The 21,107-nt window shown below is 50.9% G+C and overlaps 1 protein-coding gene across 1 annotated transcript in view; it reads left to right on the top strand.

Moving 5' to 3' along the window:
- Window positions 1-21,107, top strand: part of pard3bb (par-3 family cell polarity regulator beta b) — a 155,427-nt gene that overhangs the window by 112,563 nt on the left and 21,757 nt on the right. The window contains exons 17-19 of the mRNA XM_076993770.1: window positions 3,183-3,299; window positions 4,951-5,223; window positions 14,839-14,956. Coding sequence (XP_076849885.1) covers window positions 3,183-3,299; window positions 4,951-5,223; window positions 14,839-14,956 — 508 coding nt within the window. The remainder of the gene's footprint in view (window positions 1-3,182; window positions 3,300-4,950; window positions 5,224-14,838; window positions 14,957-21,107) is intronic.

Below are 21,107 nucleotides of genomic sequence, written 5' to 3'. Positions count from 1 at the left end.
AGAGAGTGAGGGAGAGGGGACAGGGGAGTTGAGAGAGAGAGTGAGGGAGAGGGGAGCAGGGGAGTGAGGGAGTGGAGCTGGCGAGTGTAATTATGGGTGTGTGTCGGAGAGAGCGCGGGGGGGCAGTAGTAATGGTGGGCGTGTCATAAGGCCAGTCTGGGGGCTCGGCAGGCCCCGCCCTCCCATGGTGCTCGTCTCAGGCCAGAGGAGCGATGGCTGGACTTCTCCCCACTCTCCACTCAGCTGTTCCTCTTGAGTCATGTTACAGATATTTGTGCGATCCATTACCACACATGCTAAACACGACAAGTTGTGTTAAGGGGCAGTATTAAGAAAGCAACATCAATAAAAAGCTCTCAAGTTGGAGACGGTCATTACACACGGTGATCAGGCGTCCGGGCCCCTCTCGCCATAACCAACAGCTGGACGCGCAGGTCGACACCCCCACACCCCCGTGGAGGACCATGACTTCGCCCAGCTCTCGTCTCCCTAGTTGCGTGTTGATGCGTGTTCGTCGGAGCCCCCCACCCTGGGGAGGCGGGTGCGAGGTGGGCTGCACGGGGCCCGTCAGACCCTGCGGGGCTAAAGGCGCGGTGTTTAACATTCAGGCCGCCGTGGCTCCGCCCTTAATGAGGGTGTTGAGTGAGGGGAGCGGTGGTTGCATGTCAAACGCCCACAATGAAATGCCCTCAGACTAATGAGATAAATACAGTAATCAGCTTGTGAGAGTGATGCGTATACTGGGTGGATGCACAGAAACACACAGAGGACACGCGGACAAACTGTATGGAGGTGTGTGTGTGTGTGTGTGTGTGTATGTGTGTGTGTGTGAGCCTGTGCATGTGTCTGTGCGCACATTTGTGTGTAACTGCGTGTTTCTAGTGTACACTGATGCAACATTTAATGTACCCTACCTGAAAATTGCTTTCTGATTTGCGTCCATAAAGCACCTACAGTGGCATCAGCTGATCAGTGTGATCAGTGTAAACTATGTGAACAGTGTGATCAGTGTAAACTGTTGTGAACAGTGTGATCCTCCTTTCTGCTTTGATACTGCAGTGTGCATCTCTGCAGTCAGACCAGTTCTCTAATTACTGCATCACTGTGATCATCCTGGACACGACATTGAGCATTACTGCAAATAGTCATTTGGGCACTGCTCTCTGCGTGCAAGTGTGTGTGTGTGTTGTGTGTGTGTGTGTGTGTGTGTGTGTGTGTGTGTGTGTGTGTGTGTGTGTGTAGGAGTTTCCACCCCTCCCTCTCATGCAATCTTGTCCTCTCTGGCTCTGCTCATGTAGCCCTCCTCTGGCAGGGTGGCAGTCATTCTGCTGTGTGGCTGTGTTTCCCACGAGGCCAGTGAGTGGCGGGGGTGTGTCTGCTCTCCACCCTGCAGCACTGCAGATGCTGCTTCTGGCCCCGCCCCCTTACACTTTCCTAAAGCTGTTTAGGAGACGGTCTCTTCCTATTGGCCACATCAGTTATTGCCATGGCAGCATAATGTGTGGATTGTTTGGGAAAAAGAGAAAGGGAAGAGTCATGGAGGTGGGGGGGAACGACACGACAGTGAGGTTGTGTGTGTGTGTGTGTGTGTGTGTGTGTGTGTGTGTGTGTGTGTGTGTGTGTGTGTGTGTGTGTGTGTGTGTGTGTGTGGAAATAGGCAGATTGGAAGAGGGAGATTTCCAGCTCTTGATAAGTCCTGGTTGGCCTGACCTGAGGTCAGTGAGAGCTGTGAATCAGCCCTTTTTGTTCAGGGCCTGGACGCATTAGACATACCAGAGCTGATCCAGCGTCAGTCTCCTGAGCTGTTTGTGCATGGCTGTTGTGGTCAGAGAAAGTCAGCACTAAAACCTTTAGATCAGCACTCGTGCTCTTATGCATTTAGTAAATGGTGTTGAGGATGATCTGGTAGTGTCCAGCACACAGGGAACTCACCAGGGCTGCAGGACACGTTCACACCGCTAAACACCACACTCTGTATTTGGTTATTAATTAAATCACCAGATGTTGGCAAGGTGAGATGATAAATTCAGGCGTTTTTGTGATAAACGTTTTCGGCTTGAGCCTTTGTCAAAATGAAAACTGTAGTATCAGGGCCAGCCGATGTTGAATCTCTCTCTTCGTTTGGGTTTCTTCATCTCTTTTATTATCAGGAGGTTAGCCTGTAATTATGTTTTCTTGATATGATCCATTTACAGTGGGCTTCATGCTGTGCTGGTTAGCAGTGTGGAACGTAGACCTGTTTCTCACTCAATGCCTTGTGCACATGCACACACACACTCACATGTGTACACACACACACACACACAAACGCACACAGGCATGAGCTATCTGCTTTCCATAAAAAACATTTTGTGTGGATGTGAGATTCTTGTTAAGTGTTTTCATCTGTAACTGACCGTGAGTGTGTGTGCGTGCACGTGTTTGTGCACACACATGCACGCGTTTCTGTGGTGTGTGCTTTTGTGTGGGGTGTGTGTAGGTTTGCTTGGCCACTGAGTATGTGGCCTGCCATGTCTGAGAGACACCAGCAGACATGAGGAATATGACCTCACCCGGCCCGGAGAAATGAAGTCGGGTGCATGAGGTGGCCGGTGAAGCAGAGATGATTCATGTTTGCAGTGCACCTCTGCTGACACACCCCCACAGTCCAGACCACTCCCACAGTCCAGACCACTCCCACAGTCCAGACCACTCCCACAGTCCAGACCACCCCCACAGTCCAGACCACTCCCACAGTCCAGACCACTCCCACAGTCAAGACCACTCCCACAGTCAAGACCACTCCCACAGTCAAGACCACCCCCACAGTCCAGACCACCCCCACAGTCCAGACCACCCCCACAGTCCAGACCACCCCCACAGTCCAGTCCACTCCCACAGTCCAGACCACTCCCACAGTCAAGACCACCCCCACAGTCCAGACCACCCCCACAGTCCAGACCACTCCCACAGTGCAGACCACTCCCACAGTGCAGACCACTCCCACAGTCCAGACCACTCCCACAGTCCACCCCGCTGAAACTGCTCGTCATACAGACATACACACAGGCTTCAATGGGCCTGACATGGACGCATCGTTTACAAAGAGTGATCACTTACCCCGTCTGTCTCTCTCCCTCCCTCTCCTCTCTCTCTCTCTCTCTCTCTCTCTCTCTCTCTCTCTCTCCCTCTCTGTCCATCAGGTTTGGGAAGAAGAAGGAGGAGAAGACTAAAGGCGAATGGAAGGCAGGCCCGGCGAAGCAGACCCCCGAGATCCTGAGCGTGGAGGAGCTGGAGCGGATGAAGGAAGAGAGAGAGAGGTGAGGCTCCCGCACCTCACCCATCCGCCTAGCCGCACGCCGCCCTCCTCCCCTCTGGGCTTCCCCAACACTGCAGCCTAATGTGAACACAGATATCACAGCGCTGTGCCTCCACAGCTCCTCTATCTCCTACCTGCATCTCCTCAAACACCCCGCGTCCTGTGTGGTGCAAGTAAGCGCTTCTAGGCTTTGGAAGAGTGGAGGTTGTTTCAGCTAAAATGCTGGCATTAGTCTGGAGAATCGCACACGCCATTGATTGAATAGTAATGCTCCTGGTAGCTATTTTGAGGATGTTATAATTTATTGAAATACACTCTAAAAGGTTACATGAAGGCTACACAGCACATAATCTACTAAAACAAATGGATCAATCTCTCTCTCTCTCTCTCTCTCTCTCTCTCTCTCTGAGTGTGTGTGTATGTGTGTGTTAGTGGCTGCGCTTGCCTGTGGGTGTGTGTTGTGTAGACTCTGTAAGCAGGAAGAGAGGGGCAGGGTAAATTTTCTTCAGCTGAAGACAAGGGGCCTGTGGCCCTCAGGCTTGGTTTAGTGAGCACTGCTGAACCCTGTAGATGTTTGTGGAGTGAGAGTGCTGCTGAACCCTGTAGATGTTTGTGGAGTGAGAGTGCTGGTGAACCCTGTAGATGTTTGTGGAGTGAGAGTGCTGGTGAACCCTGTAGATGTTTGTGGAGTGAGAGTGCTGCTGAACCCTGTAGATGTTTGTGGAGTGAGAGTGCTGCTGAACCCTGTAGATGTTTGTGGAGTGAGAGTGCTGGTGAACCCTGTAGATGTTTGTGGAGTGAGAGCGCTGCTGAACCCTGTAGATGTTTGTGGAGTGAGAGTGCTGCTGAACCCTGTAGATGTTTGTGGAGTGAGAGTGCTGGTGAACCCTGTAGATGTTTGTGGAGTGAGAGTGCTGGTGAACCCTGTAGATGTTTGTGGAGTGAGAGTGCTGGTGAACCCTGTAGATGTTTGTGGAGTGAGAGTGCTGGTGAACCCTGTAGATGTTTGTGGAGTGAGAGTGCTGGTGAACCCTGTAGATGTTTGTGGAGTGAGAGTGCTGGTGAACCTTGTAAATGTTTGTGGAGTGAGAGTGCTGGTGAACCCTGTAGATGTTTGTGGAGTGGGAGTGCTGGTGAACCTTGTAGATGTTTGTGGAGTGAGAGTGCTGGTGAACCCTGTAGATGTTTGTGGAGTGAGAGTGCTGGTGAACCCTGTAGATGTTTGTGGAGTGAGAGTGCTGGTGAACCCTGTAGATGTTTGTGGAGTGAGAGTGCTGGTGAACCTTGTAGATGTTTGTGGAGTGAGAGTGCTGGTGAAAGGCAGACGCTTCCTCCCCGGCACGCTGTGCACGGCCAGCTCACCATTCCGTCCGACATCCTAACTCAACTGTAGACACACAGGAAGCTTGCTTTAGGACTTCCTGTGTGAACGTTTCCTCCTCATGCAGGAGTTTTCTTGCATGCATCTCTTCTACCCCTATGTTTTTATAAATTTTTTTATTGATACATTTGGAAAAACAGTCCAGACAACAACCCTATGAATATATCAGCAGGGAAAGAACGGACCATCTCAGACCTACAGAACTTCTCAGAAGTCTTCCCCCTTCTACTCTGTGGTAACCGGTAAAAGCTCTGTTTAAATATTTTACCAGGATTGAGGCGAAACACCAGGAGCTGAGAGAGCGGCAGGCTCGAGACCGCTTCGGCCCCCCCGACGTGGAGGACGATGATGGAGACCCCAATTACGCCCGCATCAATGCTTTCAAGGGACGCCTGTCCCCGTCCCGTCCCCCCTATGGGAACCGGAGCCCCTCGCCCCAGAGGTCAGCCCCTCACAGCCGAGAGCCATCCGGCGAGGACCCGCTCGACGGGCTCTACGCCAAGGTCAACAAACCCAGGAGCCCACCCCCCCACGGGCCTGACAGGTAAGGCACAAGACACACCCACATGCACACACACACACACATTCATATGCACATGCACATACACACACATTCATACGCACACACACGCATACACATTCATGCACACACACATACACATACATATGCGCACACACACACACAGAGCACTCACCTGTGTTTTTTATCTCCTAGTGTGGTGAGTTTACACTAGAGGCATTCTTCTCCTGTGATTTGAGTCCTTTTGCTTATCCATTATAAAGATTTAGCTACTTTGAAATGTGAAGGAAGAAGTTGGGCTTTTGCTGTGATCGTTTGCAAGACTTAATGCTGGTTTGCTGTGTGTGTGTGTGCTTGTGTGTGTGTGCGTGCGTGCGTGCGAGGTCCGTGTGGTTCAGATCCTAATCTCCTGATTGCCTTTTTGAGCTTGTCTTACAATACAAAGGCATGAGCTGTCCTGTTTGGAGTCATTTCATTAGTCCACCTTTTGTTTCACTTTGTAATGTGCAAATATTCAGCAAGACACATCATCTCTATCCTGTGTGTAGAGTCATCGTGCACACACACACACACACACACACACACACACACACACACACACACACACACACACACACACACACACACACACACACACACCTATTCATCATGCTTTCAGTCATCATTTTAATGCTCTCTCACCAACACACACAAACAAAATCATTGTGTGTCTCAAGCTCTTACTCAGGCTGTCTGCGCGCGCATACACACACACACACACACACACACTTTGAGAAGCAGATTAGCTTGACATGACGTGCGGTTTCTCGTTTTGTCCAGGAAAAGTGTGACTAATTTCCTCACCTGTTCAGGTGTGAGGTGGGAGCCACTCCTTAAGCTGCGTGCTAACGAACACCCTCCCACCCACCAGCCCCGATGCCTCCGATTCGCTGACAGGCCGCTGATGCGATACTTTGCATCATGTCTGCGTGGCGCGGCGCGAGGAATTAGCGACGCGTCATCAACTCCGCTGTCTACGGCGCTTCAGGAAGCCACTAAATACAGCAGCCACTGTGCTGTGGAGGAGATGCTTCATTTAATCCCAGCCTCCGAGAGGCATTAAAGAAAACAAGTTATTTAGAAAAGCCGACAGTTTAGCACAGTCTGCTGCCCGCCGCTGTCATACAAATACTGTAAAAAAAAAAAGATTGTTTAATCATTATAAAATAACCTAGCTCAGTCTGCTGCCGCGTCACCGTTCACAGTTTTTAGACTTTGCCTCTCAAATGATGGAAATAAATAAGCTTCACTTTCATGAACTGTGGGCGGTCCCAGCAGGGCGGAGTTTGGGAGGCTGTGTGAGGAACGCCACCTCCATCCCTCTCGCGCTCTCCTACCTAGCTCACTGACTGCCTCCAACCCTACACCCCTGGACCAGCTCTGAACCGCAGAGAGAGGTGGGTCGGGCTCGGAACCAGGTTCTCGGGAGGCTCGTCTGGAAATGGCGATGGTGTGTCTGCCTCCCACGCGGGACGACCTCGGGGAGGTGCAGGGGAGAACCCTGACCTCCTATACCCCGGAGCAGTCCTTCCAGCTCTCTGCAGGCAGTACTGCGCTCAGGACACGGTTCCCAGCAGGCACCTCCATGCTGCCCTGAACAAAGAGGCCACAGGGGCCCGGGGCCTCCCAGAGCTCCACAGCTGTCTCCTCCACCTCCCCCGCCGCCTGGTGGAACTGCTTCACCGTCCTAGTTATATAAATCAATAGATGGAGAAAGGAAGCTTTTAGTGCAGGTTGGGCGAGTACTGGAGTGCTTTTCTCCCTGTTAATTAATCAGCCATTCTGTTGAGCTGAATGAGTGCTACAGGCGGCCGCTCCGCTGCCGTGGTTACACGCTGCCGTGGTTACACGCTGCCAAGCCGGTCTCTTAAGTGTCTGCCTGAATCCACAAGTTTCTCCTCTACCTCCAACTGTCCCTCTGTCTGTCTCCCTCTCTGTCTGTCTCCCTCTCTCCCTCTCTGTCGCTCTCCCACTCTCTCGGGCTTTCCTTCTTTCGCTTTCACTCACACACACTCCTACCCCCCCCCCCCCCCCCCCCCCCCCCCCCCTCCACCTCCCTCCCAGGTAATTGGAGTGGGACCTATATGTTTGTGCTTCTGTTTGGGGGGGGAAATCGACCATGGAAGCGTGGAGGGCGAGAGAAGTGAGAGAGGGAGAAGAGGGAGAAAGAGAGGCCAGAGAGAAAGAGAAAGACCTCTCATGTTTGTTCGCCTGCTTCCCGGCTGCCACTCACTGAAGAAAAGTAATTCCACATCTCTCTCACAATGGAGGACACGCATTCAGAGAGAGAGTGAGAGAGAGACAGACAGACAGACAGACAGACAAGGACAGCAGCACTCACACACTTAAAGCACTTTCACATCTGCACTTTCTACTCGTCCTGTTGCGTAGTCTTACACACTCCATGTTCTGTTCTTGGCGAACGCAGGGTTTCGGCATTGAGGCGTTTTGCAGGACAGCAAGCAAACCTTCATATTCTAGGTTCAAATGATATGGCTACTGATATTGTACCTGTTTTGAAGACACTCGTGGTTTTCTGCTTTTGGTATTGAAATAAAATGATACTTCAAGTTATAAAGAGAATTGTCTGTATTCTGGTGGTCACGGGTTTTCCTACCAAGCGTGTGTCTGTCTGCAGAGGAGCAATAGTGTGATTGGTGTTTTAATGAAACAGTGGCGAAGCCCACTCCACTTCACCTGCATAGCAGCAAATTAGGATGAGGGAGAGAGAGAGAGAGAGAGAGAGAGAGAGAGAGAGAGAGAGAGAGAGAGAGAAGAAAAAACATTGATTGCCTGTCTAAATAATGTTATGCTGGCCAAAATATTTCTAATTATTTCTTCAATTGCAAATGGCATTTAAAAAGTGCTGTCACTTCTGGTTAGGGCTTCCGGAAGCCTACCTGTCACTGAGAGCTATCTTTTGTTGTCAAATTTCATTTCTGGAAATGTCCAGTAATTAGAGCACACCGGGCCACCGCTATTAGTGAGGAGAGGCGGCCAGGAAATGGAGAGATAAGATGCTGTCTCCTCCTACCTGCCACAACACACACACACACACACACACACATACACACACACACTCACACAAGTTCACTCATGTCTACTCATACAAGCTCACACTCATTCACACATGCGCGTGGACGCATACACAAATGCACACGCACACATTCTCTCACATGTGTATACTCACACACACTGGAAAAACTCTCCGCCAGAGAATTCTCTCTAATGGCTGCTCATCGAGTGATGTGGCTAAGCAGAGGTACAGGAAGTGACATAAACCATCTGCGTGTTGGAGAGCACAACAGTAGTGCGGTTATTAAAGCAGCCTGGTCACATGCACACGCATGGCGTTGTCTGTGAAACCACCAATCGCATAAAGGACCGACACACAGTGCAGGGGTTACCGCACGGCACACTCCTGGATTCAGACGCTACAGTTACTAGTGAGAGAGAGAGTGAGTGTGAACGAGAGTGAACGTGGGGGAGGCGGAGTCTAAAAGACGGTATTTCGCACCCCTTCTTTCCTCCTCTGGGCTCTTCCCTCGTGCTTTAGGTCGTCTGGCCTCCGCGCTGCCTTTCACCATAAAACAATTAACCAGAGGGAAGGAACTGGACTACACACGCCAAAAACAGCAAGACCCAACAGGACAGTCTGTGGTCTATGTAGAGAATTCCTCTATGGCCAGTAGGTCACTGTGAGTACTCACACGTCTCCCATCATGGTGTGTATGCAAGCCCAGGCCTTATTAATAACTCTATTCATATTTTAATACTGCGCTCTCCCGGCCTCCTTTGGAAGCGAGCCGAGCACTGATCACTCGCCAATGATATAAACAGATAAAAAATCGCGTCGCTTGTTGTGTTGTGGGGTTTTAATTGTTTTTTTTTTTGTTTTTTTTTTTTTGCTGAAGTACTAATTCTCTCTCAGTGCAATCAGGCAGCCGGGGGGGGGATGATATGTGGGGCTTTTATTGAACTTGGCTGTGTAGAGTAGAAGTGGGGGATGCCAGGCGCTCACCTTTATGGAGAGAGGAAGAGGAGGAGGAGAGAGAAGAAGGAAAGAGGGAGGGAGAGGCAGAAAATAAAAGCTGTGGCCTTTTTGGGTCTTAAAATCTCTTCAATTCCTCTGTCTTCTCTCTGATTCTCTCTGTCTCTCCTTCTCTCTTTTTCTGTGCTTCTCTTTCCCTCCTTCTCTCTGTCTTCTCTCTCTCTCTCTCTCTTCTCCTCCTAGCCTCTGGCAATGGTGTAAGTATCCTCTCTGTGCATGACCAGCTGAGTTTATGATGAGGTAGGCTCTGTGTGTGTGTGTGTGTGTGTGTGTGTGTGTGTGTGTGTGTGTGTGTGTGTGTGTGTGTGCGTGCGTGCCCGCGTCCATGTGAATGAAACGTGACTGATGGTGTTATTCATTTAGAAGCTGAGGGCTGTGCTTTATCAAAATGGCAGCTGTAATTAAGCCTCCCTGCTATGAGCTGGTCACATGCGTGGATCTGAATCACCAGCATACAGCATACAGGCTCCATCTCAGAACCTGCACACAGAAAGAGTGGCCTAGGGTCAGACACACACACACACACACAGATACGCACACACACTCACACACACAGGTGACAGTTTTTACCTTAAAACCCTACAGTAGTAGTACATCATCTTAATGGGCTTATGAACACTTGATGAAGGTTGATATAGCCACATTCATTACTACGGGCTTTGCCACGGGTGCGGTCCCTTCAGGCAGTGAGCTGTCCGGACCGCGTTTCCCACACATCCACTGTCCCGTTTCCTTTGATTCATGCAGCAGGTTAATGGAGCAGATTGCAGTGCAGCGGGAGACGCCGATGGCCCCGCGGGGCCCAGATCGCGCAGTCTTACAGTAGACCCTCGGAGCCGACGGTATGGCCGCTCTGTGTGGACCCCTCTCTCCAGCCCTACGCTGGAAGCTGATTCCTCCTGCAGTGTCACTCCCAAAAGAAACGACCTCACACAGACGGGCCCTCCTCTCCTCCTCCAAGATATTGTGCATGTTTTATTTTGCCCTCTTCCCCACTTCCTGCTGGTCTGCCAGTACTCCAGAGTTCTCCTTTCTCTACGAGCTCCATGTTTGGTCTGTGTTGTCAGGCAGTCTGCTAAGGCGTCCTCTTATAAAACATTCACGTGGCTCTCAGACACATCGCCAGCCACCACTAAGCCACGGCCAGACTTTCCTCTGCTGCTAATTACTATTTGGCTGCCATTAGTTGCAATAAAATCCTCCGGCGTGAAAGGCTTTATGGCACTGCCCCCGTTCCCTGTTGTAATCAACGCGCCTCGCTCAGAGACGGGCTTCTCCTGCCGTTCTCCCGCCTCACGCCTCTTCTCTTTCACTTCATGTCTTCTCTTTCGCTTCATGTCTTCTCTTTCGTTTCTACTCCTTTTTTCTTCACAGTCACCCATAAATTCTGTAAACTAGCCACGTGGGAGCGCTGGTGAGCAGGGGGGGCTGGGAGATGGATATCAGCAGACACCTCCACCCCCTCCGCCACCTCCACCCCCCCCCCCCTCCTCTCCGGCCCTCCACCACCCAAATGGAGAGGTGAAGAGGCAGGGGCATGACTCTGTCCCCCCATTGGTCCCCCCTCACCCCTCACCTGCATAGGCCACACCCACCTGCCTCTCAGCTTTGTGTGTGTGTGTGTGTGTGTGTGTGTGTGTGTGTGTGTGTGTGTGTGTGTGTGTGTGTGTGTGTGTGTGTGTGTGTGTGTAAGTATGATGCAATGTTGGCCACATGCGTTGTTTCTGTCTGAGTCTCCAGTATACAGAGGTGCTGTTATGACTTGATCTTTACTCATGTCTTCTGGTCTCCCAACTTAGATTGTTGCAACCTCAGTGTGTGTGTGTGTGTGTGTGTGTGTGTGTGTGTGTGTGTGTGTGTGTGTGTGTGTGTGTGTGTGTGTGTGTGTGTGTGAGAGAGAGAGAGAGAGAGAGAGAGAGAGCGAGCACAGTTGTGTGTGGCTCGTTAGTCTATTCTGAGATATTGTTATGTGTCTGTTCTCCACTGACCTTCTCTTGGGTGGTAGTACTGCCCTAATAATGCAGTGTGTGTCGTGTGTGTATGTGTGTTGGTCTTTGTGTTCACTTTGTCTGCCTGTTCTCAACTGTTCCCACTACATCACTCCTCTGGAATGTTTGGCATTTGTTTGTGTCTGTCTAATGAGCTTTTAAAAAGCAATGTTAATTTTTCTTGTCTTAATCTCATTGACAATACATGCATTGATATTTCCTAGTCGACGATACTTTGCATCCTTCTAAAATGTACTTATTAAGTTTGTTTCATGCTAGCTAATATTTATGTGATACAATCTTGTTAATAGAATATTAATTGTTGCTTACTAATATGAAATCAACATATATGGACTACAGGTCTTACTGACTTCAAACTGAATCATGTAAGCAACTGGTTCTCTGTCAGATTTCTGCCAATGTATTTGGTGACGGCTTTTGTCTGGTTTCTTGTTGTACGGCGCTTTTTAGGGCCCAATGATTTTGCCCAAGTGTGCAGAGCCTGTTATGTCCTGGACCTAGGCTGGTTAGTCCTGTCCAGGACAGCTGCCTTCTGGACCTAGGCTGGTTAGTCCTGTCCAGGACAGCTGCCTTCTGGACCTAGGCTGGTTAGTCCTGTCCAGGACAGCTGCCTTCTGGACCTAGGCTGGTTAGTCCTGTCCAGGACAGCTGCCTTCTGGACCTAGGCTGATTAGTCCTGTCCAGGACAGCTGCCTTCTGGACCTAGGCTGGTTAGTCCTGTCCAGGACAGCTGCCTTCTGGACCTAGGCTGGTTAGTCCTGTCCAGGACAGCTGCCTTCTGGACCTAGGCTGGTTAGTCCTGTCCAGGACAGCTGCCTTCTGGACCTAGGCTGGTTAGTCCTGTCCAGGACAGCTGCCTTCTGGACCTAGGCTGGTTAGTCCTGTCCAGGACAGCTGCCTCCTGGACCTAGGCTGGTTAGTCCTGTCCAGGACAGCTGCCTTCTGGACCTAGGCTGGTTAGTCCTGTCCAGGACAGCTGCCTCCTGGACCTAGGCTGGTTAGGTCTGTGCCTTCTGTCCTGGAAAGCTCTTGCCATTCTTCATCATATTCTGTATGGTGTTCAGCTCACATATGGCAAAACAATCTTTCAAGCTGTCTTTTAACAGCAGCCGATTTCTGACAGTTTGCAGACTGACGTCTTTTGAGCTGCATCCATCTTTTCCAAACCAAGCCACCCCCACGCGAGCGAGGAAGATCCACGTCTAGCAATTAAATCTGATAACGTATGTTGGGAGGCTGGCGATGTGTATATTGGGTCTCCTGGAGCTGTTTGTTCGCTCATTTACGACTCGCGTTGTGCATGTTTTAAGCAGTTCTGCGACCTCACCTCGTGGCATGGGAAGCATGGTCTTTTCAGTCTCGTGCTTTTAAGGAGGCAAATGTGTCAAAATGGGATCAGTGTGGGAGCGTCCAAGTTACTTTCTGACAGTTTCAAATGACGGCGTCGCTCTGCGGCTTCCTGCTGGGTATACCATCTGAAGAAATGGCCTGTTTGTCTTTCGGAAATATACAGGGCCGTTTTAATTACGTTGTGCTCAAGCCTGGACATTGGCTGTTTCTTGTGAAGAAGTAAAACCGGCTGAGTTGTTGCTGGTGCCAAACGTTTGCTGCCGAAATAGTGTTTTCCTTTACGTCTTCACCTCACGTGCAGGTGTCACGTGAGCTGGGCACCCGAGGAGCTGTGCGCGTAGATATGTCAACATGGCAGAGCTGCAAAATGAAAAGATGAGTTGTCTTGCCAACCACTTTGGGAAAATGGGACATTCCTTTTCTGAATGTAGTTATTTTGGCGTAGACGAAGCGTCTGCGTCTTTCATCCACAGGTTTGACGAAGTGCGGGCATCATCACACCCCTTCTGCTCTTTTCTGCTGTTTGAGACTTTCACGTGGGGTCAAGGCATTCCACTCTTGTCTTCTCCTGATTGGTACCCTGCACAGTGAGCTTGATGGTTTGGCCCTTTCGACACACCACGGCCAGTGTATGAGATTGATTTAGAAATATATGGAATATATCTATTTTTCTATACATGTTCTTTAGATGCTGTGTGTTATGGGCTTGATGGAAGGAGAGTGTTCTGTGTTTATCACTCCTGCTTTCTTGTACCCTGTTTCCATACCCTTATTCCCTGTCCCCTATTCTCTGCGCACTACCCCTGTCCCCTATTCCCTGCCCCTTGTCTCCTTCTCCCTGTCCCAGTCCCTGTCCTCATGTCTCCTATTGCCTGTTCTGCTGTTCCCTGCTCTGTATTACCTGTCGTTTCCATCATGTGTGTGAGATACTGTTGCTCATTGCCCTCGTGAAATGCTACGCCCTTGTCCGAGAACACTCTGGGATTTGTGGGGGGGGCAGCAGAAGGCCACCATGGAAGTGGAAGCGTCCCAAACCGCCCCTTTAGAAAAGCAAACCACGTCCCTGACCATCCGAAAGAGCAGACCAGGACACGTGACCGCACACCCCACCCAGGACACTCCCTCCCCACACGCCCCGAGTCTGTGTGGTGGGGTAGTCACGGGGCTCATTAGTGGGACACCACCAAAGATGGTGTGTGTGTGTGTGTGTGTGTGTGTGTGTGTGTGTGTGTGTGTGTGTGTGTGTGTGTGTGTGTGTGTGTGTGTGTGTGTGTGTTCTTGCAAGCGGGCGAGAAGAGATTGGCAGGCCCTTATCAGCACCGTGGCACCACCTCCACTGCGGGACATCACACTGCATTGGAGCTGGGACAGGAAGAAACCATCACACATTCTCTGCCCGAGCGTTAGATAAACAAGCCATTTGTTGTGTCTAGAAAGCCGGTTTTATTGTACTCCCAAAGTACAATACATAATTATTTATTTGACTTATTTAATAATTTTTCTTTGAAGCCCATGAAAATGTCATTAGTGTATGTTTCTCTGGAAACCTTGTGCACTGCAGTTTTGATTAGCCCTGTACCATTTGCTATAGCCCACAGCAGTCACTCCCTCACATTTACTACATATATTTATCTTTGCATATCAAGTGCTATTGTGAAATGAATCTCTTGCTGCATACTGTAATATGAATGGCCATGTTGGGTTGAGTCCTTGTTCTCTGGTTCAGGCTGCCCTAGCTGTGTGGTAGTGATGGTTAGTGTGGTGTGAGCGGTACCGAGAGCAGGTTGTGATTCAGGCCAGATATGCGCAGGTTAGCAGGCTAGCTAGCTGGCTGTTGTAATGTGGGGTGCTGCAGGTTAGCGTGCGGCGTGGAGATTAATGTCCTGTGTGCTGTTTGGAGATTAGGAGTTTAGTGTGCTGTTGGGAGGCCTGTCTCGCTCTTATATATGTTATTGGCCACACTCTGGATTTATCATTCTGGTTGTATATGGATCACATCAATTGCCTTGCTTATATATTTGTATGCATAACTGTGAGCGTTTGTGCTTGCCTGAATAACAAGAATGTGTGTGTGTGTGTTTTAGACTTATGGATGGTGGGAGGTGAACGCGTCAACCTGCTTAATGTGTGATTGTAGAGCTGGATGCACATTAAAATTATCTGTGTGTGTGTGTGTGGGGGGTCCGGCAGCATGGATCGTATCCAGCAGTTGCGGAGGGAGTACCAGCAGGCCCGGAGAGAGGGATCTGCTCCGGCCTACGAGGAGGTGGAGGCCCGTCGCCGAGGCCCAGAACCTGAGCCGCCGCGGGTGAGTCGCACGCCCTCTGTTTGCCTAACCCCACCCAACCTCCACCTTCTTCTCCATCTCACCCTCCCTTCCCCTGACACACACACACACACACACTCTCTCACATATAAACACAGCCGAATGTGTCACTAAACGGGTTTTATCCAAATTCTTGCTTTGTAATTTCCTGCCTGACGATATATTTGCTGTCTGTGCTCCTTTCATTTCCCTGCTCCCTCTGTTTGTGTTGCCATAAACCCCAGCACCGGGTGACTAATATCTGTCGCCCGCTCAACTCCGCCCACCTCCTCATGCCCCGCCCTGTTCCTCTGCGGTTGGCCGAGTGCAGCACGTCAGTAGTTCTCCACAGCCGCTGACCCTAACGGCTCACGCTCACTCCAGCTAAACTCCGCCCCCTTCCAGCCGGCACCGCGCAATTTGCATTCACCGGGATCACATGGCAGATCTCTCAGAGAAGGATCGATAGTTACACCTTCCTCAAATTCAAATGAGGGCCCTCTCTGTTTGTTTTGAGCGAGATGAGGGACTGTAGGCACCCGGGAGGAGAGGAGCAAACGGAATTAAACTCCCTCCAAACAGCAATCACCCGGGCTAATGAGCGCGCTCGTTAACGCCTCCACCGCCTTCCTTCATCTGCCTTTGCTGCCTGTGCTTATTTATCTGTTTATTCCGCGCTAATTTATTCGCCAGCTGGAGGAAGCCAGCACTTTCAACGAGTCAAAACCCAAGCAAAGTTATCATGAGCCGCGTCTGTGGCAGAGGAGGGGTGGGTGGGTGTGTTCCGAGTGCAGGTGGCTCCGCCCCCTCTCCTAACACCTGGAATGCCTGACCGACATTTGGGTCAGAACCGTTAAGCAGCAGAACCCTGACAGAGGAGGAGAGGTTGGAGACAAGTAGGGTTCTGCCTAAGGCGGTGAAGAGGAGATAAATCAACAGGGTGGTCCTACTGAGCCTTAGCGAACACACACACACACACACACACACACACACACACACACACACACACACACACGTATACTTATACATCTCCTTTCCACACCCTCCCCTGTAGTTACTGTCTCACCATCACTGCCTTCACTGTAGTTATAAATAGTCTTCTAGTCAGACAGAAAGTCATCCTGCTGGTATTAATATTCCATAGATTGCTAGCATGCTCGTAAAAGGCGTTTTTTTTTATTGTACCCCGTTCAGGAAGACATCAGAAGAAAGAAAAAACAACAAAAAACAGAACTATGGATTAGGTAACATTCCAGATTAGGTCTGTCAGATGGCTGTAAACACAGAGGCTCATGTACAGAGTTTCCTGTGCCTTTGCCTTATTTGGTAAATGTTTTTACCACTTCTCCCTTCATCATTTTTCCGAGAGAGGTATGAGTCCTCCGCTGATGTCATGGCGTGGTCGTTGTGCAACTCTGGGCGCTGGGGTGGAAGGAGGTAGCTCAGAGGCGTGGGGGGGGCCAGGCGGGGGGGGGCCAGGCTGGTGACGGCGCTGTGGGACGGGCGGGGCGAGGGAGAGCGAGCAGCCTGTCAGCACCCTGACGGATAACTCCACCGCCTCCTTTAAGACCCTCCGGTGTCGTGCACCACCCGCACCACTCAGACACCGTCAGCAAGCTGAGTTCTGGTGACTAAGATCCCGCCCGCTGCTCCTTGAGTAGGACGAAGTACGTTTTTTGACCTTTGAACGACCCCGGCTGCTGCGATGTCACGGCGTGGGAGTAAACCCGAGTCAGCTATCGGTCTTGGGACGCACGCGATGGTCTGTTGATCACGAAGCTGAAGAAACAGAAGGAGAAGTGTTTACTTCCCCCGGCCACCCTCGCCGCGCCGGGCTTCTGTTCTCAGGAGCCTCTTTGTGTTTAGCTTTGCTGCCGTGAAATCCTGCACAGTGCCTCTCACTGCTGTGTCTGGTGTGTTTGGGCTTTTGAGGTTACCACTCTCTCCTCTCCACTCCCCCCTCCCTCTCTCTCTCCATTTCTGAAGAAAAGGCATACCGTCTGTTGAACAAACCAGCAGTGTGTGTGTGTGTGTGTGTGTGTGTGTGTGTGTGATGCCAATTAGGCCCAGGCACTATATATATTTTTTTACTCACTAATGAATCTGGGCTAAAATGACTCATGGACCTTTTCTCCTCACAGATACATCCATAAGTGTGCAGCAGTATCTGAGCTGCTAGGAGAAATGCTGTGGTCTTGTGACTGTAATGCAGTTAAGGAAGGAATGCTAATGCTAGCTCTCCAAGCCGACCGCTCTGAGCTTAATTAGGGGGCACGGATGCCACCAGGCTGCTGTTTACTGTACGGCTTTGCCCCCTGTCCTGCCCCCTGTCCTGCCCCGTCCTGCTCTCTGTCTTTCTCCCTCAATCTCCCCGAATCGATGTAGCATGTGTGAGAAAATCTTGCAAATCTGTCAGGCACTCTCACCGGATCCAGAGCTGCTTCCTCTGAGGGGCTGGGACACCATCCAGACCTGACTCACAACCTCAGCCAGCAGAACCGTCCTTGACCTGCTCACACACACACACACACACACACACACACACACACACACACACACACACACACACACACACACACACACACACACACACACACAAATGGAAAAAACCTGTCTCACTTTCAGCCTCATGACAACTTCTGCCAATATTAAAGTGTTTTCCCTGAAATTCTTGTGCTTGGACAGACTGTTTGTTTATTGTATTCCAGTACGAGATTGGCGCTCTCAGTGGAAGTGTCACTCCTCAGTTGTGGTTCCAGTCAGGCTCGTATTCCAGCAGTGATGGAGTCTGTAGCAGGAGCGAGTTAATCCCCGACGTTTCGCCTTTGTTCGACCCCTGGTCCTTCACTGCTACTGGCTCTGCCTCTGAAGCATCTCTGTGAAGTCGGGTTGATCTGGGCAGAGGAGCAACAGGATGTCCAGCACGGTCTTTGATCCAGCTGCCACCGAACCTCAGTTCTCACGTTAGCTCCGGCTCAAAATTAGCCAGCGAGCCGTGGTGGAGGGTCCCCGCTGAGGCATGTAACAATGAGCAGCGGCCTTCGACTTCCTGTGGGCCGGGGAGACTGGTGCGCGTGTCCTGCCTCCCAGCGTCCAGCCGGACACCTCGTCTGCACGTCCAGACCGCAGCTGGGAGCTCCTCTCCGCCCCGCTGGCTCTCCGCAGCAGTAACGAGGTCACGAGCGGCCGGGGCCTCCCACACCTGCCGGGCCCACGCCGTGCCGTCCGGCCCACAGACAGCAGGGCCTTCCAGGGGACGCTGGAGGTTTGGACCCCTGAGCCCTGTGGTTTGACCCTGCCTGGTCACGCTCATGCTCACGGCTACCACCACAGCTGCTCCCCTCAGGAGCTCCCTGCTCCCTCCTCCCTTTGTCCTGCTCCCACAATGGGTGGAGGCCCTTGGAGAACATCTGGCCCCGCTTACTTCAGCTGCAGCTGTAAGTGCCTACAGAGCAAATACAGTAAGATTATACAAAGCCAGTGAGCGCTAGCCAATGGAAAGCCTGTTCAGTTCCAGTTTGAACGGGTAAAGAATGAGTGTGTTGTCTTTCAGAAATGGAGGTCATGATTATTTATTTTATTAACATTTTTTTTCAGTTTGTTTGTTTGTTTTAACTTGCGAGGACAGTGATGTTTCTTGGAAAGGCCCTTCAGATGTGTTGAAAGGCCGTCAGCTCTCCAGCTGTTTCGAGATCATGATGGGACAGTTCTTTGTTGCTTAATTACAGTCTTACAGTCCTGACTTTTTCCTCGATGTTGAAAAAGTGTGTTGGTTTGGTCAAATGTTTTTTAGAGATATTAATTGGAGTTATCTGTTGCTGATGAAAGCTGCATGTTTTACAAAACTTCAAGTCTGTTTTCCATATTCACCTTGCCGTCGCACACGGAGTCGGCCGTGGGAGAGCATGCGAACTCTGCACTAATTTGGCAGCGATAGGCTGCCCCCTGATCACCATGTGGCTCTGATGAGATTACAGCCCTGGGTAATTCATTTTTCAGCCTAATTTTCTTCTTAATTGACTTTCATGGTCTCTTTCTGAGCTGGAGTCGCTGTAGCAGCTGGCCCACCTGACGCCTCCCGCGATCTGCCTCCGACAGGGTGTGGCTTGAGGCGTGAGGTCGACTGGCAGCTTGGCCACAGCCTGTGATTGGATAACTCCTGATCGGGTCAATACTCGGTATGTTGCTGGCTTTCCATGCTGTTCTTGAACTTACGAGGCAGGCTGAGGTCAGCAGGTGGATCAGTCACGCCTACCGTGACATGTCTAAGTGAAGAGGGGGGGGGGGGGGGGGGGGGGCAGCGCCAGACCTGCAGACTTGTCCATCGTCCAGCGCTTGGGTGTCGTGTTATGACTCACCTTTTGAAACAGAAAATCTCAATCATATTACCCAGCTTTCCGCTCGCCCTGGAATTCCCCGATGTAGGAAGCGTGACGATTAATCACCAGAAGCGTCTCAGAATAGCCTGTTTAAATAAGCGGTCTGGTGAAAGACGGGTTTCAGTAAAACAGCTACACAGATAATCCAAGATCCAGCAACTGAGACAGTCACATGTTGTGCAATAACCGTCTTGTAAAGGAAATGGCTGTGGCCAGTCAAACAAAAAACTTCTCTATGCGCTTCCTCAGTTAGGCCAGTGGGAATGCATCGTCCTTCAGGTTTGCCATGTGTTTGGGCAGTTAAGGCTTCAGCGCTGCGTTTTAACGGCGGGCAAGTTCGTTTCCTCTCTTCATATCACCCCATAACCTACTGTAAGCTGTAAGAAATTAAAACCGGTAGTTAAAACGGCCTGTTAATGTTCTGCTGTTCTCTCTCTCTCTCTCTCTCTCTCTCTCTCTCTCTCTCTATCTCTCTCTATCTATCTTCAACTGTGGTTGTATCCCTCTTCCCTCTCCCTTTCTTGCGTTTGAAACATTAGGGCGTATGTCGGGCTCCGCTGAACCATCTGATGATGTAACCGTGTCTGAGCTGAGCTCACGACCTCATAGATATGCTTTACACTCCTCAGACAGGCGTAATGGGGGCGTCACCCCTTACCAAGCCCTGCCCCCCACCCCCAACCCCCGCCCTGGCCTGAATGCGTCTGGCCTGTGGAGATCGTTCCAGAGCAGGATCAACCCCACCCTGCTCCACCTCACGCTCGACGCTAACATACGAGCGCGAGCCTCAGACACGGGTGGAGTAAACTCCATGTTGATTATCCCACACACACACACACACACACACACACAGACACACACATCACGGAATGACACGATTAAAGCGTCCTGCCGGAGGATGACGAGTGTCAGTAGAGTTGTGATGGGACAGAAGCTGCCTGCCCCTCCAGCCCTCTGGGTTGGTGCCGTCACTTTCACCTTGTTGGGGCGGAGATGACGAGGGCCCCTAGGGAGCTCTGGGGAGGCGGTGGTGACGTAGCGGAGGTGGAGAGGCTCCTGCTGACACTTGCATGCTGTCAGCATGTTTTTACCTCATCAAAAAGGCGAGTCAGGGTCGGGGCATGGCGACACCCCCAACCCCACCACCACCACCACCACCACCACCACCACCCAAACTGTACGGACTGTGACTGGACGCCACGCTTTGTTCCTCTCTGTTCCTGCTGTTTCAAAAAACTATGAATGGAAAATAACACTCGGAATTGCTAGTAGAGGCTCTAATGGTTATTTGCGGTTTGAGCTCTTGGCATTTGCACAAAGAGAAGAAAAGACGCCGCAGCCCCCCCCCCCCCCCCCCCAACAGAACCGACAGCTCTGTGTGGCTGATCGTATCTCCACAGAAGCTCCCGTACGGCTGGATTACAGCTCGCCCTCAAATACTTTTCAGTCCGTCGGTTGTTTCCCTGGCCAGCTGTAGCTCAGAGTCGGCGTGGAAAAAGTGCTGACATCCCTGGTGTTGGGGATTTGAATACCACAGGAGAGATTAATTCAAAGACTTTCATGCCTGCTCATTGTTTAATGTTTAAAGTACAGCATGTGGAACACCGTGTGCCAAGTAACTTAACCTTCATTTAACTTGGCTGACGAACAGTGAAAGTGCTCTCGAATGAATTTTAGCTTTAGTTACATGAATACACACCCTCGAGTTACAATAATACCCAGGATATAAATGTAATAAAAAACAAACCAACAACAAACTTTTAAGTTCTTGAGAC

Source organism: Brachyhypopomus gauderio, unplaced genomic scaffold, assembly GCF_052324685.1.
Source record: "Brachyhypopomus gauderio isolate BG-103 unplaced genomic scaffold, BGAUD_0.2 sc122, whole genome shotgun sequence".
NCBI classification, from domain to species: domain Eukaryota; kingdom Metazoa; phylum Chordata; class Actinopteri; order Gymnotiformes; family Hypopomidae; genus Brachyhypopomus; species Brachyhypopomus gauderio.
Note: the sequence above shows the minus strand (reverse complement) of the source record. Positions and strands in the feature narration are given on the sequence as shown.